Source organism: Muscardinus avellanarius (assembly GCF_963383645.1).
Source record: "Muscardinus avellanarius genome assembly, chromosome: 1".
NCBI lineage: Eukaryota > Metazoa > Chordata > Mammalia > Rodentia > Gliridae > Muscardinus > Muscardinus avellanarius.
Window position 1 is genome coordinate 60036465 of NC_137786.1, and position 21671 is coordinate 60058135.

Below are 21671 nucleotides of genomic sequence, written 5' to 3' on the forward strand. Positions count from 1 at the left end.
TTAAATACTAGCATATTAAATACAATATGAGTTCAGCATTGCAGGTAATGTTTCTATTCTGTGAGTGCTCATTTTTACTCAAGATTCTGTTTTATATACTGTTACCATTTTTCTTTTTAATATATATTCGGTTATGCATCTTGCTATGTGTTTTAGCTGTGCACTAAACATAATCATCTTTATGTAAATGTTTTCCACTCTGTTATTATTTTAACATTTTAATGTAGTTTAATTGGTATTTCTTGCATATTTCCTTTTTCACCATGTTTTTGTTTTGTTTTGTTTTTTATGCATGTGGTATTGGGAACTGTGATACTCTGTATATGGTACATGCTATCCTTCTGTCTCAGTCTTCCAAGTACTGGAATTACAGGTGTATGCCACCATGCTTGGCTCTTTGTACTATTGAAAATGTTTCTCCTTCTCCAAATAATTGTTGGAGACATAGAGAATATAGAATGAAGCAATGGCTTCTGTGCTTTTGCTCCTATTAATAATGCACCAATACAAAACTCAAAGAGGCTCTACTAATTCATACTCTTTAAGAAGGTGGATATCTGTGTTCAGCACTAGATATTATCCACATATTTTAAATATTGCTATTCAAATAGATATAATATTTCATTATTGTATTGCTAGTGTACTTTTCTATCACTAAGGATATCAAGTATTGTACTGTATATTATTGGTTATAAAGCATTTTACTGTTGTCCTTTTTTGTATAGTGTTATTCGTGTACCATTGATTTACAGGAATTCTCAACTTGGAGCTTTTTGATTATTAATAGTTTAATATACCTGGTATCTATAGATGTTTGGTGTAAGATGGGGATAACTTTTTTTTTTTTTTTTTTTGAGACAGATTCCTGCTGTCTTGCCTGCCCAGGCTAGGCTCAAATATCCTCTGGCCTTAGTTTCGCATGTACTTGCACCTACATAGGTGTTTGCACTACCTTGCCTGGTCAAGAGATAGGGATAATTTCAGGTTTTTTTTTTTTCCATTTAAATAATTTCTTCCTAGCATATTCATTAAAATAATCTGTCCCCCTGTTTATTTAAAAATCTTATTTGTCATATGTATGTAAAATGCCATATATGTATAGGTATGATTATGGGCCCTTTATGCCATTTGGTATTTCATGATCATAGTTAACTTAATTTTGACATGTTTGGGGGCAAAAGTTTGAGCTTCTAGCAAATTGTGATTATTTTAACAGAGTTTATATAACAAATATTAGTATGAATTGCTACACAGAAAGGGAAGAGTTGACAGGTTAAACAATGATAGCTTGATTTTCATATTTTAAAAGATTATATTTAAAGCCGGGCGTGGTGGCACAGGCTTGTAATCCCAGCATTTGGGAGGCTGAGACTGTAGGATCGCGATTCGCGGAAAGCCTCAGCTACTTAGTGAGGCCCTCTGCAACTTAGATGCTGTTTCAAAATAAAGAATACAAAATAGGGCAGGGGGTGTAGCTCGGAGGTCGAATGCCTCTGGGTTCCATCCCCAGACCGGCAAAAAATTAAATAAATAAATATATTTAAGAGGACAAAATGAACGTACAGTAGAGGGCTAAATGAGATCCATGAAGCTTAAAGAAAGTATTTACCATTTGGCCTTTTTGAAGGAAAGGTTTTATTGGAGCAATCCAAACAAGGTATAAAGTTATCTTATTGTGCCAGGCGTAGTGGCACACGCTTGTAATCCCCGTGCTTGGGAGGCGGAAACAGGAGGATCGCACAGGTTCAAAGCCAGCTACGCTGGCTTAGGAGACCCTGTTTCCAAATTAAAAGTATAAAATAGGTCTGGGAGTGTAGCCCGGAGGTAGAAGGGCTTCCAGGAACCCCAGTACCACCAAAAAAAAAAAAAAAAAAAAAGCAATCTTACTGTGTCTAACAGGTTGTAGTGAGTTTGACACACTAGAATTGAGGAAACCAGTTAAGGACTATTGCAGTAACCTTGCTAAGAGATCATGGCTTGGACTAGGGAAGAAGTTCAAGAGAAATACATTACCTATTATTTAAAAATGTGTAGTGTGTGAAATAAATTGTGCTTATGAAATAGCACTACTCTTTAGAGCTATCTACTATTAAAAATTTACGTATTCTTTAAGATGTTTTTTCATTTACTTTGAAACACTACAACAGCTCTGCATTTTTAATTTTTTTACCTAATATGTTACATTCTTTGTTGATAGAGATTTGGCTCATTCTTTTTAATGGAGATATATATATATATATTATGTGATATTCTTAATGTTAGAATATTTGAGATTGCCAGTCTTTCAACAGAAAAAATCAGCAGTGAGCATATGTTAAACTTTAAACTTTGTTTCCAGGTCTCATGCAGTTGCATGTGTCAATCAGTTTATCATCAGTAGGACTCAAGCTCTGATGTTGCACATTGATTCTTTTATTGAGGTAAGATTTGTTACCACCCTCGTGTTTTTAAAAAGGTTAAATAATACTCTGCATTATAATTTTTTCCTCAATATAATGTTTAGATTGTATGTGTAAATTGAATCTCCCAACTCATGTGTTTTGAGACATGGAAAATTGGTGAGGTTTGATAAAGTTGACTCAGTAAAGAGTCTGAAGATACAGACTAAAAGGGGACAGAACAGCTGGGCATGGTGGCACACGCTTAAAATCCCAGTACTTGAAAGGCTGAGACAGGAGTATTGCAGGTTCAAGACCAGCCTCAGCTATTTAGTGAGACCCTGTTTCAAAATAAAGAATAAAAATTAGGGTTAGGGTTGTAGCTTGGAGGTAGAATGCCTCTGGGTTCCATCCCCAATACCACAGAGGAGGGGGGGGGGGGCAGAACAAATGTGTGCCAACTAATGACCTTTTCAATTGACTGTAGACTCTGTTTATGGTTGTGGTCCCATAAAGCCTCAAAATATGTACGAGGCTATACTATTGATGTTTGTGTGAGTGTACCCTATATTGTTTGCACAGTGATAAAATTGCCTAAGGATGCAGTTCTCAGAGGTATCCTCTGTGTTAAACAGTGCATCACTATATTTGTTTTTTTTTCAATTGTTTTCATTATAAAATTAGAGGTGTCAAGAAAAAAATTCTTAAGCCTTAGCAAGCAAGCATTCCTAAAGACATTTTGAGCTTTTTGATAAAGGCAGAATGACAGGAGTATCATTTTTGGCCACAAACCATCAGCAGTACAGTTTCTTTTCAAAACCTCTCCTGCTTGGTAACATTTGAAGGGATTAAAGTTCTTAAGTATCTTCACTTATTTTCATCAGAAGTTTAATAGTCCATTTCTTTTCAGCTGTTCTTTCTTAAATTATTTTTTAAATAATACAGTTGGGAAATGACAAGAGCAATAATGGGTTTTTTTGTGTCCCCTGCCACCTTCTCACTTAATTGACTGGCTTCTGGGTTTTATTTTTTGTTTCTGTTTTGGCTTTGTGGTTTCATTGTGTTGCTCAGGCTGCTCTCGATCTCCTGGGCTCAAGTGACCCTTCTGTCTCAGTCTCCTGAATAGCTAGGATACTGCCACATATTGCCAAACCCAGCTCTTTCTGAGACTTTTTTTTTTTTAATGTGCCAGAGGAGTAGCCATAAGAAGTTTTAACTATTTATCATTTAAAACCAGAATGTATCTTAAATTAGTTTTACTGAGTACAAACTTGCTTGATGCACGGTGTTTTCAGTCTCCTTTGGAGTAGAGGTGATACAGTGTACCTGGATGGTATTGGAGGCCGTGGAGAAGACTGCCTGGGTTCCAGTGCCTCAGTTTAGTAGCCGTATAACCCTGGGCATTTTATATAAGTTATTTAACTTATATTTTCTGTTTTAGCTTCTATAAGATGAGACTAATAATTGACCTATCCTGTTGTGTTATTATAAAGCTAGTTGCTATAAATAAATTGGAACAGTTCCTGCCACAGAGTAAGCTCCTTATATTATCTAGTATATTTAGAAGTAATAGTGGTTTCTGTTGTGATTATATTGGTGTCCCCTCTTAATATTCTTCTTTCACAGTTTAAGAACAATGATAGACATGCCAGCATCTTGTATACTATATACATACATACATGTGTGTGTGTGTGTGTGTGTGTAATTCTATGGAGATAAAAATTCCTCAGAACTCAATGATTAGGTTCAGTCTGCAACAGATAGGTTACATATGCAGAGCTTAGGGCATGGCAGTGGGAAGCAGAGGGGATAACACTGGCCATATAAAATATCTCTAGTTAAAGAGATAGTGAGAAGTCAGGCCTGGTAGTGCATACCTGTGATCTCAGGAGTGGGAGGCTGAGACAGAACAGTTGCAGGTTCCAGGACAGTCTCAACAACGCAGTGAGGCTCTCAACAATCTAGTAAGACCCTATTTCAAAATAAATGAGGCTGGAGGTGTGGCTCAGAGGTAAGAATGCCCCTAGGTTCAATCCCTAGTACAGATAGATAGAATCGCATTTAGAAAAACCTACATAGTTTTGAGAGTGTCGGACTTAAGGGCAAAACTTGGGGGAATCAGAGTTTAAAAGTATTACAGAAGTACTTCACATTTTATCACTTTTTTTTTTTTTTTTTTTTTTTTTTTTTTTTTTTTTTTTTTTTTTTTTTTGCGTACTGGGAGTGGAATCCAGGGGCATCCTACCTCCGAGGTACACCCCAGCCCCCTTTTTTTTTTTTAAATTCTTTATTTTGAAACAGGGTCTCACTGAGTTGCAAAGGGCCTCACTAAGTAGTAGCTGAGACTGTCCATGAACTGCAATCCTGCTGTCTCAGCCTCCCAAATGCTGGTATTACAAGTGTGTGCCACCATGCCCAGCTCATTTTGTCACTTTTTCGTTGTTGTTGTTTTGTTTTTTTGGTGGTACTGGGGGTAGAACCCAGGGGCTTTCTACCTCTGGGGTATACTCCCAGACCTATTTTATATTTTATTTGGAAAGAGGGTCTCATTAAGTTGCTGAGAGCCTCGCTAAGTAGCTGAGGCTGGCTTCGAACCTGTGCGATCCTCCTGTCTCAGCCTCCCAAGCACTGGGATTACAAGCGTGCGCCACCACGCCCGGCTGTCAAGTTTAAATTTTGAAATCCTTTTGTCTTTTCTGCAATAAGATGTCAGGGTTTTTAAAGACATTTCTATGATTTCCTGAAAAATACATTGGGACACATTGGATTTTACAATTAAAGTAAAACTTGTTGAATGGGGTGAGGAAAGCTTCATTGTTTTTTCTTTTCGCATCCCCACTGCATCCTTTATAAGAAAGGTTTATTTTAGCTGGGCATATTGGCGCACACTTGTAATCCCAGTACTTGAGAGGCTGAGACAGGAGGAATCGCGGGTTTGGGGCCAACCTCAACTTAATGAAGCCCTCCATAACTTAGACCCTGTTTCAAAATAAAGAATAAAAAAATAGGGCTGGATGTATAGCTTGGAGGTAGAGTGCCCCTGGCTTCCATCACCCATTCTTCAAAAAAAAAGTTACTTTTGCTTTTATTGGTTCATGGAAGTAAGAGGGGACTTAAGGTTCCATGGAAGCCAAATTCAGGTCCCCTACTGGCTAGGCTACTTAAGGGCATTTCCTTCAGAGGATCACTGCCTCTTGTAGTACTATCAAGTAGCAAAGAAATCTTAATGTTCTCACCATTTTAACAAAATATTTTAAATTGTTGGGAAATATTCTTGTCCTGCTAAATATAATCCTGGGGAATTTTTTATTTCCAGAGAGAACTTAATTTCTTTTATTCTAAACTATGTTTCTTATCATATGCTGGTATGGCTCTCACTGTTTCCTCCTTCAACTTCTTCTATCTCCTTATCTGTAAAATTAAATCTTAGAATTGTGGAGATTGAGTGAAATAATTTATTTTCCATTCAGATACTCTTTTTTACCTTAAAGAAAAATTAGTAAGGAACAGCACAAGTTTGATTACTGTACCTACTTTATTTTATAATTCTTTTTCTACTAGTTTCCTTGGGAAGTAGCAGCAGTTTAGGGTCTGTTGTCCTCTGCTGCTTTGTGAGCTGTATGCTTGTCCCTGTGTCATTCTAATCATAGGGCTTTGCTTTTTACAAACTAAAATTTAACTCAAAACACAGCTGAGTATATTTTATCAGAATGCTTTTTTGTCACTTATCAAAATCAAAATCTTTGGCATTTATCATTCGACAATTATTTTATAATCTAATTCTATAGACCAATTGATTTCAGTTTTTTTATACTATATCTTCTTAGGGTTTTTTTTTTTTTTTTAAAGACCTTACATTGGAATTTTTAAACTAGGGGAAAAAAATGTGTTTCTTGTACAACAGAATCTCTTTGCATTGGCTGGTGACGAAGAACCAGAGGTACGGAAAAATGTGTGCCGTGCTCTTGTGATGCTGCTGGAAGTTCGGATGGATCGCCTGCTTCCTCACATGCATAATATAGTTGAGGTAACAGGCCGTTTAAAGGTCCTTTCCTCCTTGTTCTCCTAAGAAAAATGTTGGGCACAAAATGTATAACCTGAGACTGTTTTTCTGATTTATATAATATATTCTGGGGGCTGTGAAAATGTTATCTTGAAATTGTAAATTATCTTTATAGCCGGGCGTGGTGGCGCACACTTGTAATCCCCACACTTGGGAGGCAGAGACAGGAGGATGGCGCAGGTTTGAAGCATTCTCTCTGGCCTAAGAGACCCTGTTTCCAAATAAAAATATAAAATAGGTCTGGGAGTGTAGCCCAGAGGTAGAAGAGTTCCATCCCCAGTACCACCAAAAAATAAAATAAATAAAAAATAAATTATCTTTATGATTTTTATGAGATTTGAAGTATTATGAGAAGTTATTTAAAGGGGGTAAAGAGCTTTGATTCAGGTTAACTAGGAAATATTTGTGTTTATTAAACATGTCTTAGGTTAAATTATCAATTAAACTCTGGAAGATTAAGTGGGATATTCTTGAGTTTTTATTTAGAATTGTAGAGTTTGCTATGCTATCTACCCAATACTGATGGAATTCATCTAATCAATTTGTGACTTATGAAAACGATGAGATTTCCAAATAGACATTGATCATTTTTGTTTTGGCAGAGCACTTACATTTTTAAAGGTTCCTTTTAATCCCTATGCAATTAAAATTACTAGGAAATTCTAATTATATCAGTCACAGCTTAACCATTTTTATACGAAAGAGTTATATAATAAAGTTATTAAAAATATTGTTACTTCTAGAGTCAAACTATACTATTTTTATATTGCTGAATATTTGTGCATGAGTATTTTATGGCCTCACAGGTGCTCTAAGTAATGTTACCTCCAGCCTCCTTTTCAGTCCATAGGATCCTTAAGAATTAGTTTAAGATGTGTTAGAAGAAGGCTAGCATCCATGGTGTGCAGCATCTTCTGTTCTCAAATATTAGGAAGGATGATTGTAGAATGAAGGTTATATAGCATCATGATGGTGATAAATGGATGTTTTTCTCTGTGTGAAGAGTCAGGTGGCATTGATTGAAAGTTTAATGAGAGTTTGGAGCTAATCAGAAGAAAATTTTTATCACTTGCTAGGTAACAGCTGTGAGTTTAATTTATAAAGATACAGTTTTTATTCAGTAATGACATGGCATGGCATATGGTAGAGTAAGCTTTTAACCACTGTTTTGTTTCCATATTTTGTTGTGAGGTGTTTGAATCTAGAAAACTGATAGGCACAGGAATTCATCAGTTGATCCCACTTTCATCCCTAAGTACAGGAATTCACATGAGTGAATTTTATGTGCAGAGTACATGCTAAAACTGTTTTGTTGAAAACTGTAGATGGTAGTCATGATAAGAAACAAGACAAATTAGCCAGGTGTGGTGGCACACTCTTGCAATCCTAGTACTTGGAGACTGAAACAGGAGGATTGCAGGTCTAAAGATGGCCTCAACAAGTAGTGAGACTCTCATCAGACCTGTTTCAAAATAAAATAAAGAATAGGACTAGGGTGTACCTCAGAGTAGAATGCCCTAGGACTCAGTCCCAGTACCACCAAAAAAAATTAAGTATAATTTCAGTATATAAATAGCACTTTAAATATATAAAAGTCACTGAGTGTGGTGACATCCTTCGTAATCCTAATACTTGGGAGGCTAATACAGAGTCACAGGTTTAAGGCCAGCCTCAGCAATTTAATGTGAGATCCTGTCTGAAAATAAAAAAGCCAGGCATGGTGGCACACGCTTGTAATTCCAGCACTCAGGAGGGTGAGACAGGAGGATCATGGTTTGCGGACAGCCTCAGCTCTTAGTGAGGCCCTTTGCAACTCAGTGAGACCCTGTTTCAAAATAAAGAATAAAAAAAAAATAGGGCTGGGGGTGCTGCTCGGAGGCATCTGGGTTTCATCCCTAGTACCGGAAAAAAAAAAAAAATAAATAAATAAATAAATAAATAAATAAATAAATAAATATTTTAAAAAATAGGGCTATGGTATAGCTTAAAGGTAGAATGCCCTTGTGTTCAATCCCCGGTACCGAAAGAAAAGAAAGGAGGAATAGAATATGTATGAAAGTCTATCTACATAGCAAGAAAGAACTTCAGTAGTTATGTTATTAAAATTCTGCATTTTCAGAACAGTATAATGGAGTCCTTTATTTATTTTTTGCTTCTGAGAAGCCTTAATATTTTAATAACATTCACATTTCAAAAATAGTGGTTTCATAAAATATATCTGCACAGAAACAGATAAACAGTATGTACAATGAACACTTTTTTCATTGGACAACATTCTAAAACAGTGGTTCTCAAATTTAGTTGCATTTTAGAGTCACCTAAGAAATTTAAAAGTTCACAAGCCTAGTGTGGAAAACTATCATGATAAAGTGCAAAGCCATAGCAGAAGCCTAATACAGGACTGACTTTATATTAATTATATTATTTTAACTGATTAATCTTAAAAATTCTATTTACAGTACATGCTCCAGAGAACCCAAGACCAAGATGAAAATGTGGCTTTAGAAGCCTGTGAATTTTGGCTCACTTTGGCTGAGCAGCCAATATGCAAAGATGTTCTCGTAAGGCATCTTCCTAAGTAAGTGTTTTTACTTATCAATACTACATTGTTCTTTAATTTCTTAACAGTGATTCCTCATATTCTTATTTTTATATAATTCATTCTTCTGTCATCAGGGAATAAGTTTCTGAAGAAGTCAGATTTAATTTTATTACAGTTATAATGAAAGAGATTTTTCAAGAAAATGATTCCTTTTTTTCTTTTGCAGTACTGGAGATTGAACTCAGGGGCATTCTACCTCCAAGCTATACCTCTAACCCCATTTTGTATTCTTTTATTTGAAACAGGGTCTCACTGAGTTGCAGAGGGCCTCAGAAGTAGCTGAGGCTGGCTACAAACCTGCAGTCCCCCCAATTCAGCCTCCCAAGTACTGGGATTATAAGTGTGCACTACCATGCCTTGCACGATTTCCCTTTTTAAAAGCTTTTAAGATTTTTTACTCTTTTTTGGTATTGGGGATTGAGCTCAGGGGCATTCTAACCTCTGAGCTACACTCCCCCCCAGCCCCCGTCCTTTTTATTATTCAAACATGGTCTCGTTAATTTGGTGTGACTAACCTCAAAACTAATCCCCTATCTTAGTCCACCGTGTGCGTCACTGTGCTTGGCTCTAATATTTATTCTAAATTGTATTCACAGTTAATTTTTGATAATTCTTCACAATTAATATTTTTGTTTTTCAGTATTATAATTTGGACAGACTGCAGAATGGGATTTTGTTTTTTTCCCAAAATCAATTATCAAGTTTATTTTTACCCCCACCTCAAATTAGCTGTTTAATCAGTTACTTTTAAAAGTAATCCTTGAGCTGGACGTGGTAGCACATGCTTGAAATCCAGCACTACAAGCTGAGACTGGAGGATCGCGGTTTGCGGACAGCCTCAGCTACTTAGTGAGGCCCTCTGCAATTTAGTGAGACCCTGTTTCAAAATAAAGACTAAAAATAAGGCAGGGAGTGTAGCTCAGAGGTCGAATGCCTCTGGGTTCCATCCCCAGATCCACACACATAAAAAAAAGTAATCCTTACTTTTTCTGAAAACAAAGTAATATGGGCTCAGCAGAAAATTGTAAGAAATTTCAAATATCCTATGTTTTCACCACCGTAAGTAATCACTGTTAGTACTTTAGATATGTTGTCTTTTTATTCTTTATTTTTTGTTTAAATACTGCATATCAAATACCATATAATCACATTGGGGAAGAATTTGATTTGATAATGTGTAATATACTATCGTGGTGTGTACACTGTATATATTTTTCTCCTGTTGAATATTTAGATTGGGCCTTTTTTAATCATAAATAATTCTGGAGTAAGCATCTTTATTTGCAAACGGTTGTGTTTTTTAGGGTTTTTTTGTGAAATTTCTTGTCATAATTTTTACCAGATATATCAGCATTTTATTTATTTATTTATTTTTGGTGGTACTGGGTGTGGAACCCAGAGGCTTTCTACCTTCGAGCTATACTCCCAAACCTATTTTATATTTTATTTTGAAACAGGGTCTCACTAAGTTGCTGAGAGCCTCACTAAGTAGCTGAGGCTGGCTTTGAACTTGCGCGATCCTCCTATCTCAGCCTCCCAAGCGTGGGGATTACAAGCATGCGCCACCATGCCTGGCTGATATATGAGCATTTTAAAGGTTAGTTTTAAACCAGGCATGGTGGCACACACTTTGTAATCTCAGTACTTGGGAGGCAGACTGAGACAGGATAGGATTGCGGGTTCAAGGCCAGCCTTGGCAACTTACTGAGGCCCTCCACAACTTAGCAAGACCCTGTTTCAAAATAAATAAAATAGGGCTGGGGTTGGGGGTGTGAAGTATTCCAAACTGTTCTCTAGAAAATCTCATCTTGAATTTTGTCAATAGGTCCTTTTTCCTTTTAAAAATGTATTTTCCCATCAAGAAAGCAGCTCTTCTACCTGTATATTTTTTTCTTTTTTTTTTTTTTCTTTTTTCTTTTTTTCTTGGTGGTACTGGGGTTCTTGGAAACCCTTCTACCTCCGGGCTACACTCCCAGAACTCTTTTATACTTTTTTATTTGGAAACAGGGTCTCTTCAGCCAGCATGGCTGGCTTCGAACCTGCACGATCCTCCTGTCTCTGCCTCCCAAGCACAGGGATTACAAGCATGCGTCACCACGCCCGACCTACCTATATTTTTCTTATACTCAATCTGAAACTTACTTGGAGGCTAATGCAAGGTGGTATCCCTAAATGGATTTTTAAAATTTAGGAAAATCATTGTATTATTTTTTTCACCTGTAACTTGTGATACCATTTCCATGATATGTTGGATTTTGCTAAAGGGATCATAATTCTGAAAGTCTTTGCATCTTTTGCTTCTATAGCCAGGCCATTGAGTACTGTTGAAGAAAATGTCACTGGGGACTGTTGGCTATTGAAACACACCCTTGTACCATCTGCCTGTTCATATTTCAAATGAGTTTTTGTCATCCATTCAGTTTGAGCACTTTTGCTTTATAAAAAAGCAGATGGCCCTTCATCTTGCCCCAAAACTTTTTTTTTTTTTTTTTTTTGGTGGTGCTGGGAATGGAACCCAGGCAGGGGCCTTTTACCTCTGGGCTACACTCCCAGACCTATTTTATATTTTATTTGTAAACAGGGTCTCTTAAGCCAGCCGAGGCTGGTTTCGAACCTGTACGATCCTCCTGCTTTAGCCTCCCATGTTCTGGGATTACAAGCGTGTGCCACCACGCCCAGCTGCCCCAAAGCTTTTATTGATAGATTTTTATTTGAGTTGTCTTCTTCCTAATCATTTTTTCTAATTAGTCTGTATATCAGAATGTTTTTTTTTTTCCCTTATTCCCAGGAATCTTATTTCATGAGATAAATCCCATTCTTTCAGCTTTTCTCTGTTGCCTTTATTTCCCCATGCCTTTTTTGTTTCTTTATTTCTTTACAGGTTGATTCCTGTGTTAGTGAATGGCATGAAGTACTCAGATATAGATATTATCCTGCTTAAGGTAAGAAAATTGGTTTCTGATAAATTAAGGAAGATGATTTTTATAATGACTCAAAATTTTTTAATTTGGGCAATGAACCATTTATTTAGAATAGGCCCTATGTAAATAGGTTCCCTGTTAACTGTGAATTTAGACAGTAATAAATAATTGCAGCTTAATCGGTCCTAGTTATATTAGTAAGGTTGCTATTAATTTGCCTTTGATTTAAAATTTAAACTATTTGGAGTTTATTTAAAATTATTTCTTAAATATGCTAATCTTAATTTTATTCAGTTACACTTAAAATGTATAAGCTAATGGAAGGCAATATAGTACAGCTTGAAAGGACCTGATAACCTAATAGGTGTTACATCTTAGTCCCAGGGGAATAGTTAGTTGTTAATCAGGAAGTATATTTCAGAATCTTGTGCTTGCTGGGCCCCATAGTACATGTGTTATAATCCCAGCTACTCAGGAGGCTCACATGTTCTGGACCAATCTGAGCAATATAGCAGACCATATCTCAAATGAAATTTTAAAATGTGACTAACTGGTAGAGTATATCCCTAACGTGTGAGTTAGGCCAATCGCCAGTACTGAAAAAAAAAAAAAAAGAAGAAAAGAAAGAAATTCTGTGCATGATTCCATCTCGAGATGTTTTGATTCTTTTATTCATATACATACTTTTAGCTTAAAATGAATGTTACCAAAATTTCCCCTTAAAAACAAAAACAGGGTGATGTTGAAGAAGATGAAACAATTCCTGATAGTGAACAAGATATAAGGCCACGTTTTCATCGATCAAGGACAGTTGCTCAGCAGCATGATGAAGATGGAATTGAAGAAGAAGATGACGACGATGATGAAATTGATGATGATGATACAATTTCTGACTGGAATCTAAGTAAGTAGAGGAGAAGGCACAGGTGCTTCCTTTAGCTACAATTCACTCACTAAAGTATATAATTTAATGATGTATATTCACAGAGATGTAAGCATATATCACTATAGTCGATTTTAGGACATTTTCTATCACCCAGAAAAGAAATCTCATCCCCATTAGCAGTCACTCCTCAACCCTCCTGTCCATATTCTCTACGAATCTTCCTTTCACACATTTCATATAAATTGAATGGTCTTTTGTGACTGTCCTTCACTTAGCATAATGTTTTCAAGGTTCATTCATGTTGTAATGTATATCAAGTAATTATTTCTTTTTATTGTGAAATAATACTCCATTGGATTAACATACCACATATTATTCCCATTGTTCAGATGACGGACATTTGTGCTATTTCCCCTTTTTTGTCTGTTGTGTATAATTATGCTGTGAACATTCATGTACAAGTTTTTGTGCGAGCATGCAAATTTTTCTTGAATGTATGTATGTCTGTATGTATTCCCAGGAGTGAGGTTTCTGGGTCATTAGTAACTCTAACACTTTGAGGAACTACCATAGGATGCTTTCCAAAGAAGTTGCACTGTTTTACTTTCCCACCAGCCATGTCTTAGGGTTTCAGGTTTTTTTTTTTTTGTTTTGTTTTTTTTTTTTTTTTTTTTTTTTTGTGTGTGTGTGTGTGTGTGTGTGTGTGTGTGTGTGTGTGTGTGTGGTTTTTTTGGTGGTACTGGAGTTCCTGGAAGCCCTTCTTCCTTTGGACTACACTCCCAGACCTATTTTTACATTTTTTATTTGGAAACAGGGTCTCCTAAGCCATCGCGCACGGCTGGCTTCGAACCTGCACGATCCTCCTGTCTCTGCCTCCCAAGCGCGGGGATTACAAGCGTGCGCCACCAGGCCCGGCGGGTTTCGGGGCTTTTGCTTGCTAATATTTGTTATTATATCACTTTTTACTCTAGCTATTCTAGTGAATGAAAGTGTCATTGTGGTTTTTGTTTTCAGTCCCTGAGGAACTGCTCTTACATAACATTTTTTTTGCGCGCACATGTCTGTATGTGTGTGTGCATGTGCGTGTGCACATACTGGGAATTGAACCCAGGGCTGTTCTACCTCTGGTACACCCCAAGTTCTATTTTTTTATTTGGAAACAATCTTGCTAAGTTGCTGGGAGCAAGTCTTGTGAAATGTGCTTTTTAAAATCTGTTCATTTTCACCGAACATGGTGGCACACATAATCCTAGTACTTGGGAGGCTGAGACGAGAGGAAGGATCAGAGGTTCAGGGATAGCATCAGCAAGTAGTGAGACACTCATCAACCTAGCAAGAACTTTCAAAATAAAAATAGGGTTGGAAGTAAAGCTCAGAGGTCGAATACCACCTGGATTCTACCCCCAGTACCATAAAAACAAAAATAAGATCTATTAGTTTTCAACCTTACTTAGATTCCTATCATCTGTGCAGCTGGCATTCTGAACCTATACTCTAACTGTGAAAGAGCCTATACACCTTTGTTTTGCTTTTGGTTGCTTGCTTCTTTTTGTTTTGTGTTGTTTTGCAGTACTGGTGTTGGAACCCTGGGGGCATTCTACCTCTGAGCTACACCCCCAGCCAGCCCTATTTTTTATTCTTTGTTTTGAAACAGGATCTCCCTGAGTTGTAAAGGACCTCACTAAGTAGACAGGCTGTCTGTGAACTGTGATCCTCCAGTCTCAGCCTCCCAAGTGCTGGTATTGCTAGCATGTGCCACCACACCCAGCTTTGCTTGCTAGTTTTTAAACCTCTACTGCCATAGTTCAAGTTTCTCAACTGGCATTTGGGGGCACATTATTCAGTCTTGTGGGGCTCATTTTATATTGTAGAATGTTAAGTAGCATCCCTGACTTCTAGCAAAGAGATACTAGCAGTACACACATAATTACAGCAACCAAAAATGTCTCTGAATATAACCAAAAGTCTCCTAGGAAACAAAATCTCCCCCTGTAAAACATCACTTTGTTAGCTCAGCTTTGGGATTTTTAATAACTATAATAAAGTATTTGGAGACATCAGCCTAGAGTGAGTAATTTATTGGTTAAATTACTCTTATCATCTATTTTTTTGTTATTTTATTTTATTTTTTATTGGTGCAATGTATTCATACATCATAATGGTATAAAGAAAATACTTTTGTAGACATACATGCACACATCGCCCAGTTAGACCCTACCTGATCCCCACCCCGTTCCCTCCCCATCCCTCCTTCCCATGCTTGGCTTAGTGGTTGACATCTAGTTTTATAGCAATTTATCCAATATTAACAATGATAATTTTATAAAACAGTTTCATTTGTCTGATACCAAGCTTTTGATGACTAAAAGATAACAGTTCAATATTTCTTTTTGTTTCCTTTCTTACCAGAGAATATTTTTTTCTTTTCTTTTTTTTTTTTTTTTTTAGGTGAAGCTATCATACATTTATTTATTTATTTTTCAGAAAAAAATCTATCCTGATATGGAATATGGACTCTAGATACCCAAAACAATCTCAAAGAAGAACAAAGCTAGAAGATGTATATTTTCTGATTTCAAACCATATAATGCTACAATAATTGAAACAGTGTAGTACTGTTCCAGAGGCAGATATATAAACCATTGGAGTTAAATAAAAGCCTAGAGATAAATTATTCCATATATTGTCAAGTTATTTTTGACAAGGTTTCCACGAACATGTGGTGGAGGAAAGAGTAATCTTTAAATATTGTTGAAAAATAATAATTACATGAAAAATAATAAAATTGGACCCTTTTGAGTTAATTAACTCAAAATAGATAAAAGACCTAAGTATAAATCTTAACACTATAAACTTTTAGAAGAAAATCTGGGTCATAAAACCTCACAACATTGAAATTGGCAGTGATTTCTTGGATATGATTTCAATGGCGCAGGCAACAAAAGGGTAAATAAACTCCCTAAAAAATAAAAAAAAAATATTGTATATCCCAAGACAATGTAAACAGAGTTAAAAGTTACTGATAGAATGGGATAAAATATTTCCAAATGCTATATCTGAAGGTATATTAATATTCCAACTAGAAATCCTAAAAATTAGCAACAATAACAGCAAACAATACAATTTAGAGATAGGTAGAAGACTAACAAAAATAATGAATCTCCACAGATAACCAATCTTAGTTGTCTGTTGGATGGAAAATCTTGTTTCTCTGGTTCTGGTGTGTGTTACCTATTTCTTCTTTGTAGTTAATCTCTTTGAGTATTGTCTCTAGCGCTGGTTTTGAAGACATAAATTCCTTCAGCTTCTGTTTGTCATGGAAGCTTCTTATTTCCCCATCTAATTTGATAGAAAGTTTTGCTGGGTAGGAAATTTTTGGCTGGAAGTTGTTTTCTTTCAGAGTTTGGAATATGTTACTCCAAGCCCTTCTGGCTCACATGACCTGGTTTGGGAAGTCTGGAGTGATTCTAATTGGTTTGCCTCTGAATGTCACTTGGCCCTTTGTTTTTGTTGCCTTTAAGATTTTCTGCTTGGCTTCTACAGTGGTCATTTTGACAATTATGTGGCGTGGGGATCCTCTTCTCTGATCCTCTCTAACGGGAGTTCTGTAAGTTTCCTGGACCTGTGTATCGACCTCTTGCTCTGTGTTTGGAAATTTTTCTGCTATTATTTCCTTGAAAAGATTGTTAATCCCTTTGGTTTCACCTTCTTTTCTCTCCTCTATTCCAATTATTCTTAGGTTAGCTCTCTTAAAATGGGCCCATATTTCTTCAATGTCAGATTCCTGCTGTCGGATTTTTTTTTCTAAATTAGAAACTATGCATTCATTTTTTGAATGATCATCTTCTAGGAGCGAGATTTTATTCTCCATGTGGTCTAATCGGTTGTTTGTACTTTGAATTGAGGCCTTTACTTCATTAATTGCATCCTTTATCTCTCTTTGGCTCTCTCTGAATTCTTTTCGAAACACCTCTATTATTTCTACAGTTATTTTCCTGATTTGATCTTCTATAAATCTCTGCATTTCTGTTTTATCAGGTTCTGATGTGGGATTGTGGGCATTCATTGCTCCATTGTTATTCCTCTTTCCCATGATTTCGGAAGTTTGTGCCTTCTCTGGGTTCTTCCCTGGGTCACTACGATTTCACTTAAGGTGCTGTGGATCTCGAGTCTATGGTATCTCAGTTCTCACTACTCCTCTACTGGGTTGTATCGCAGAATCTCAGACCCTGGGAGTCAATCGAGGCTGCTTTAGACCTTGGGGGGTGCCAGGTTGGGCGTTCTATGGTGTGATATCTCTGCCACCACCACTCCCCCACTGGGTCAAGTCCCTGGGAGTACAGTACTGGGATTTCTCCTCTAGGGGCCCCAATTTTACTCACTGTTGAGTGCGCAGATGGAGCTGTCGTGGACTCGGTGAATTCACTGCTGCTGCCGCCAGCAGCAATATGGCGCTGCTGCTGCGCCCTCGGCCGTGAGGCTGGTGTACTTCTTTTCTGTTTTTGAACTCCACTCTGGGTCCCTGCAGGGTGCGCTGAGCCCAGCCCCTGGGAGCTTTAGATTCTCTGCGCGGAGAAATCTGCCGAATCCCGCCCGGATGTTCCGCAGCGGTTCACCTCGGCTTGCTGTCCGCAGCTCCTCTCTGGAGCTTGGTAGGCTGTTGAGTGTGTTGGTCTGGTGCCGTCCGGTGAACTCGCCGCTGCCGCCAGCAGTAAGGCGCTGCTGCCGAGTTCGGCCAGTGTATCTCCTCTCTGGTTTCTGAGCTCCGTTATGAGTTCCCTTCCTCTCTGGAGCCGGTGCTGCAAGGCAAAATGGCGCCCGCCGCTTCACGCCGCGGCTCCGGCTGCAGCACTGCGGTCTGGTTTCTGGTGTCTCGTTTTTCCAGCCCTCTTTCTCTCTGTCCCTTAAAATTTCATTTTTTGTTTCTCTGCTGATGGTGTTTTCTGGCTATGAAAGGCGCTGATTTTGTGGTAATAGAGATTGGTTGTTAGCGGGGCTCGAAAGCCCCGTTTTGCTCCGTCGCCATCTTCCCGGAAGTGATCTATTTAGATTCCTATAACATTTGAGAGTGCCTAGTGTGCCTGACATTAGACCAAGGGCTTTGCATACATTATCATATTTAGTATTTCCAACAACCTTAAGTAGGTAAAGAGATTGCAGAAAGAGCTTTGCAAGGTTAGCACAGCAGTACTAATACCACAACCAGTATTGGAACCCAAGTATCATTTAACAGGATAATCCAAGATCCTTACAACTATCTTTACATCTATCACAAGTTAACTCCTTTCACGTTAAGGGGACAGGATAGATCAAGATAATACTGTTAGCTCTACAAAAGCAATAATGTATTATGAAGAGGGAGAGGAAGCAATTCCTCTTTACACTCTTCACCCATTATTTTATTCCTACTCATCATAGTCTTCCTGGAGCTTTCTTTTTTTTTTTTTTTTTCATATACAGAAAAACATATATGTCTTTATTGTTAGAGCTGAAGCCAAATTTCCAGAAATGAAACCAATCAGGTTGTATGTGTTTTGCTGCTGCTTTTCTATATATTATACACCTCATTCCATGTCAGTGCACACAGATCTTTTTCTTCTGTTGCCTATCATACTGTGCAGTTGCATGGATCTATCATATAACTAAAACCATTACTGATAGGTATTCTGGCCAACATAATGGCTTTTTTGTTGTTTTTTAAGAATTTTACCATTACTAGTAGTTTTTGTTTAGCCATTACACTGTTCATATTGGAAGTTTTTGTTACTTTAAGTTATATTTGTTATTTTTATTCTCTTCTAAATTACAATGATTAAATCTGAGTTGATTTCTAGTCTCATAGCTAATTCATTGTAAAGAATGTTATCTGGCATGTTTTATGTTTTATTCGGTGGTAACTTCCATTCTAATGTATGTGCCTAAACTCTAGCTAAGTAGTTACATATTTGATTCTAAATCTACTACTAAAAACATTAAGTAGAATTAATAAATGTATATATTTTTCCACAAGATTATAACAGTAGGCATTATATTCTGGAAGCACTTAATTGAGTAGTAGAATAGTATTAATTTTTCTGTGTAAACAAAAGACTTCTAGTTTGGCACTCAGGTATAGGATAGAATGTCTTTATAATTAATTCTTTATAATTAATTTGCTTATCCTTTGTTATAAAACCATTCTTTTAGAATTGTTTTATGTGACAACCTCCTGTTAACTGAATTCTTTTTTTTTTTTTTTTTTTTTTTTTTTTTTGGTACTGGGGTTCCTGGAAACCCTTTGACCTCCGGGCTACACTCCCAGACCTATTTTTTATACTTTTTTATTTGGAAACGGTCTCTTAAGCCAGCAAGGCTGGTTTGAACCTGCATGATCCTCCTGTCTCCGCCTCCCAAGGGGGGGTGGGAATTACAAGCGTGCACCACCACGCCAGGCTGTTAACTGAATTCTTACTTTGAAACTGTAAAGGTAGGGACGAAGCATTACACATATATGATATATAGTTAAATAACAGATTAATGTAATATTTTTAATTAAATATTTCCTCAGGAAAATGTTCTGCTGCTGCCCTAGATGTTCTTGCAAATGTATATCGCGATGAGCTACTGCCACATATTTTGCCCCTTTTGAAAGAATTGCTTTTCCATCATGAATGGGTTGTTAAGGAATCAGGCATCTTGGTTTTAGGCGCAATTGCAGAAGGTAAGTCCAACTTGAATTGTGAAGACCTTAGTACATGCTAAGACTAGGAGGATATTTTAAGACTTTTTTACATGCTCCATTGCTCTCTTGTAAGGCTGTTGTGGGGTAGATGAGACTGTGATCCATATATATATATATATATATATATATTTTTTTTTTTTTCCCCAGTACTGGGGGTGGGTAGAACCCAGGTGGTTTCTACCTCCAAGCTGCACCCCTAGTCCTATTTATTCTTTATTTTGAAACAGGGTCTCACTGAATTGCAAAGGGCTTCACTAAGTAGCTGAGGCTGTCTGCAAGCCTCAATCCTCCTGTCTCAGCCTACCAAATGCTGGGATTACAAGAGTGTGCCACCACACCTGGCTCATAGCTCTACTTCTTATTCCAACCAGATATTTTGCAAATGTTTTTGTTAAATGGGAGCAGAATAAGAGGACTTATGTCTAATGCATCCCCATTGGTAGAAAAGTAGCTTTATTCCCTTGGCAAATTTAGGAAACCTGGTGAAGCAAGAGTGTCATCATCCTCTCTACAGGGTTATTATTGATCCTCTTGTACCTGTAAAACTCATCTACAAGAAATTAAAACATCTTACAGACATTTTTGAATGCTATATTTGTAGCAGAGGTAAAATGAAGTTCTAACCCTACTATAAGATACTTAGGAGCAGTTGGCTCTAATTTCCATAATTTTGGTACAGATCATTATAGTGTATTTATCACAGTGTAAATACATTAAATATGGGTGATTTGTTCAAAACACCCCCCATGCCACTCCTGTATGGCATGGGGCTGTAACTGTCTTCTGTATCTCTATCTTTTTAATAAACTCATTTAAATCTTCAAAAAAATAAATACGTTAAATATTTTTCAAGGCTATGTGTATCACATCTATATTCATCTAAAATAATTTTTGTTTCAACCAAATTTAGCACTTTTTGAAGTGCTAAAGATTTCCCTTTTTTCTTTTCTAGGTTGCATGCAGGGCATGATTCCATATCTGCCTGAGCTCATCCCTCACCTTATTCAGTGCCTCTCTGATAAAAAGGCTCTTGTGCGTTCCATAACATGCTGGACACTCAGTCGCTATGCACACTGGGTGGTCAGCCAGCCACCAGACACGTACCTGAAGCCATTGATGACAGAATTGCTGAAGCGCATCCTGGATAGCAACAAGAGAGTACAAGAAGCTGCCTGCAGGTGGGGCAGATTCATAATACTATCTTCATTTTGGTAGTTGGTAATTCAGTGAGACTAATTTTTAATCTTGTGATGGAATGTAGATAGCAAACCATTAGTGGAGTATTTCATAGCAGCCTCCACTTATGATAGAGAGTTTTGGGTATTTTGCTTTTTTTGAACTTTTTAATAAGATTAGTCTATTGCTTTGTGGTTTGCACATTAGCAAATTTTATACGTATTTGTTTGTAAATTTTTACTTATAGTTTTTGCCCAATGGTTTTGTGAATCTGATTGTAACTAGATAGTAAGTCTTTGCTTAAATTCTTCAATTCATTTTTATAGTCAGTGACTGATAACAATAGGATTATCTTTTACCCTCATTCAGTTCTTAGACAACCAAAGTGGGGATAGCATTGCTCCTACTCTGTGTGTGCGCGCACGCGTGCACACACACACTGAAGATTGAATCCCCCAGAGGCATTCTACTTCCGAGCTCTACTTCTCTCCCTTTTTATTCTTTATTTTGAAACATCTAACTAAGTTGAGAAGACTATCCTCAAAACTGTCATCCTCTTGTGTTGGCCTCCCAAGTACTAGGATTACAAGCATGTGCCACTGCACCCAGCTGGCAGTGCACCTACTCTTAAAGGAATAACAGAAGTTTGAGTAAATTCACATCCTTGATGTACACACCAATTACCATAATTTTGTCACTGTTCATCTGTGACTCTTAGGTGCTTAATGGATCTTTGCCAGTAGCTGTTCTGTCAATTGGGTTTGGGGCTCTTTTATATCAGACCTGCAGTTGCTTTTATTAATATTGTGTTCTAAAAGGGCCTTCCACTATATATATGTACACACACACGTGTGTGTGTGTATGTGTGTGTGTGTTGTATGTGGCTCCCTCCTTTTCAAGTAGAATCCCTTTTGTGTGTGGTAC

General features: G+C 37.2%; 1 protein-coding gene across 4 annotated transcripts in view; it reads left to right on the top strand.

Moving 5' to 3' along the window:
- Nucleotides 1–21671, top strand: part of TNPO1 (transportin 1) — a gene marked incomplete at both ends in the record, with an annotated part of 57522 nt that overhangs the window by 19657 nt on the left and 16194 nt on the right. For all 4 annotated transcript variants that reach the window (XM_080713754.1, XM_080713755.1, XM_080713756.1 and 1 more), the window contains 7 exons: nucleotides 2339–2420; nucleotides 6283–6405; nucleotides 8901–9019; nucleotides 11925–11985; nucleotides 12700–12868; nucleotides 19398–19550; nucleotides 20524–20749. In XM_080713754.1, coding sequence (XP_080569880.1) covers nucleotides 2339–2420; nucleotides 6283–6405; nucleotides 8901–9019; nucleotides 11925–11985; nucleotides 12700–12868; nucleotides 19398–19550; nucleotides 20524–20749 — 933 coding nt within the window. The remainder of the gene's footprint in view (nucleotides 1–2338; nucleotides 2421–6282; nucleotides 6406–8900; nucleotides 9020–11924; nucleotides 11986–12699; nucleotides 12869–19397; nucleotides 19551–20523; nucleotides 20750–21671) is intronic.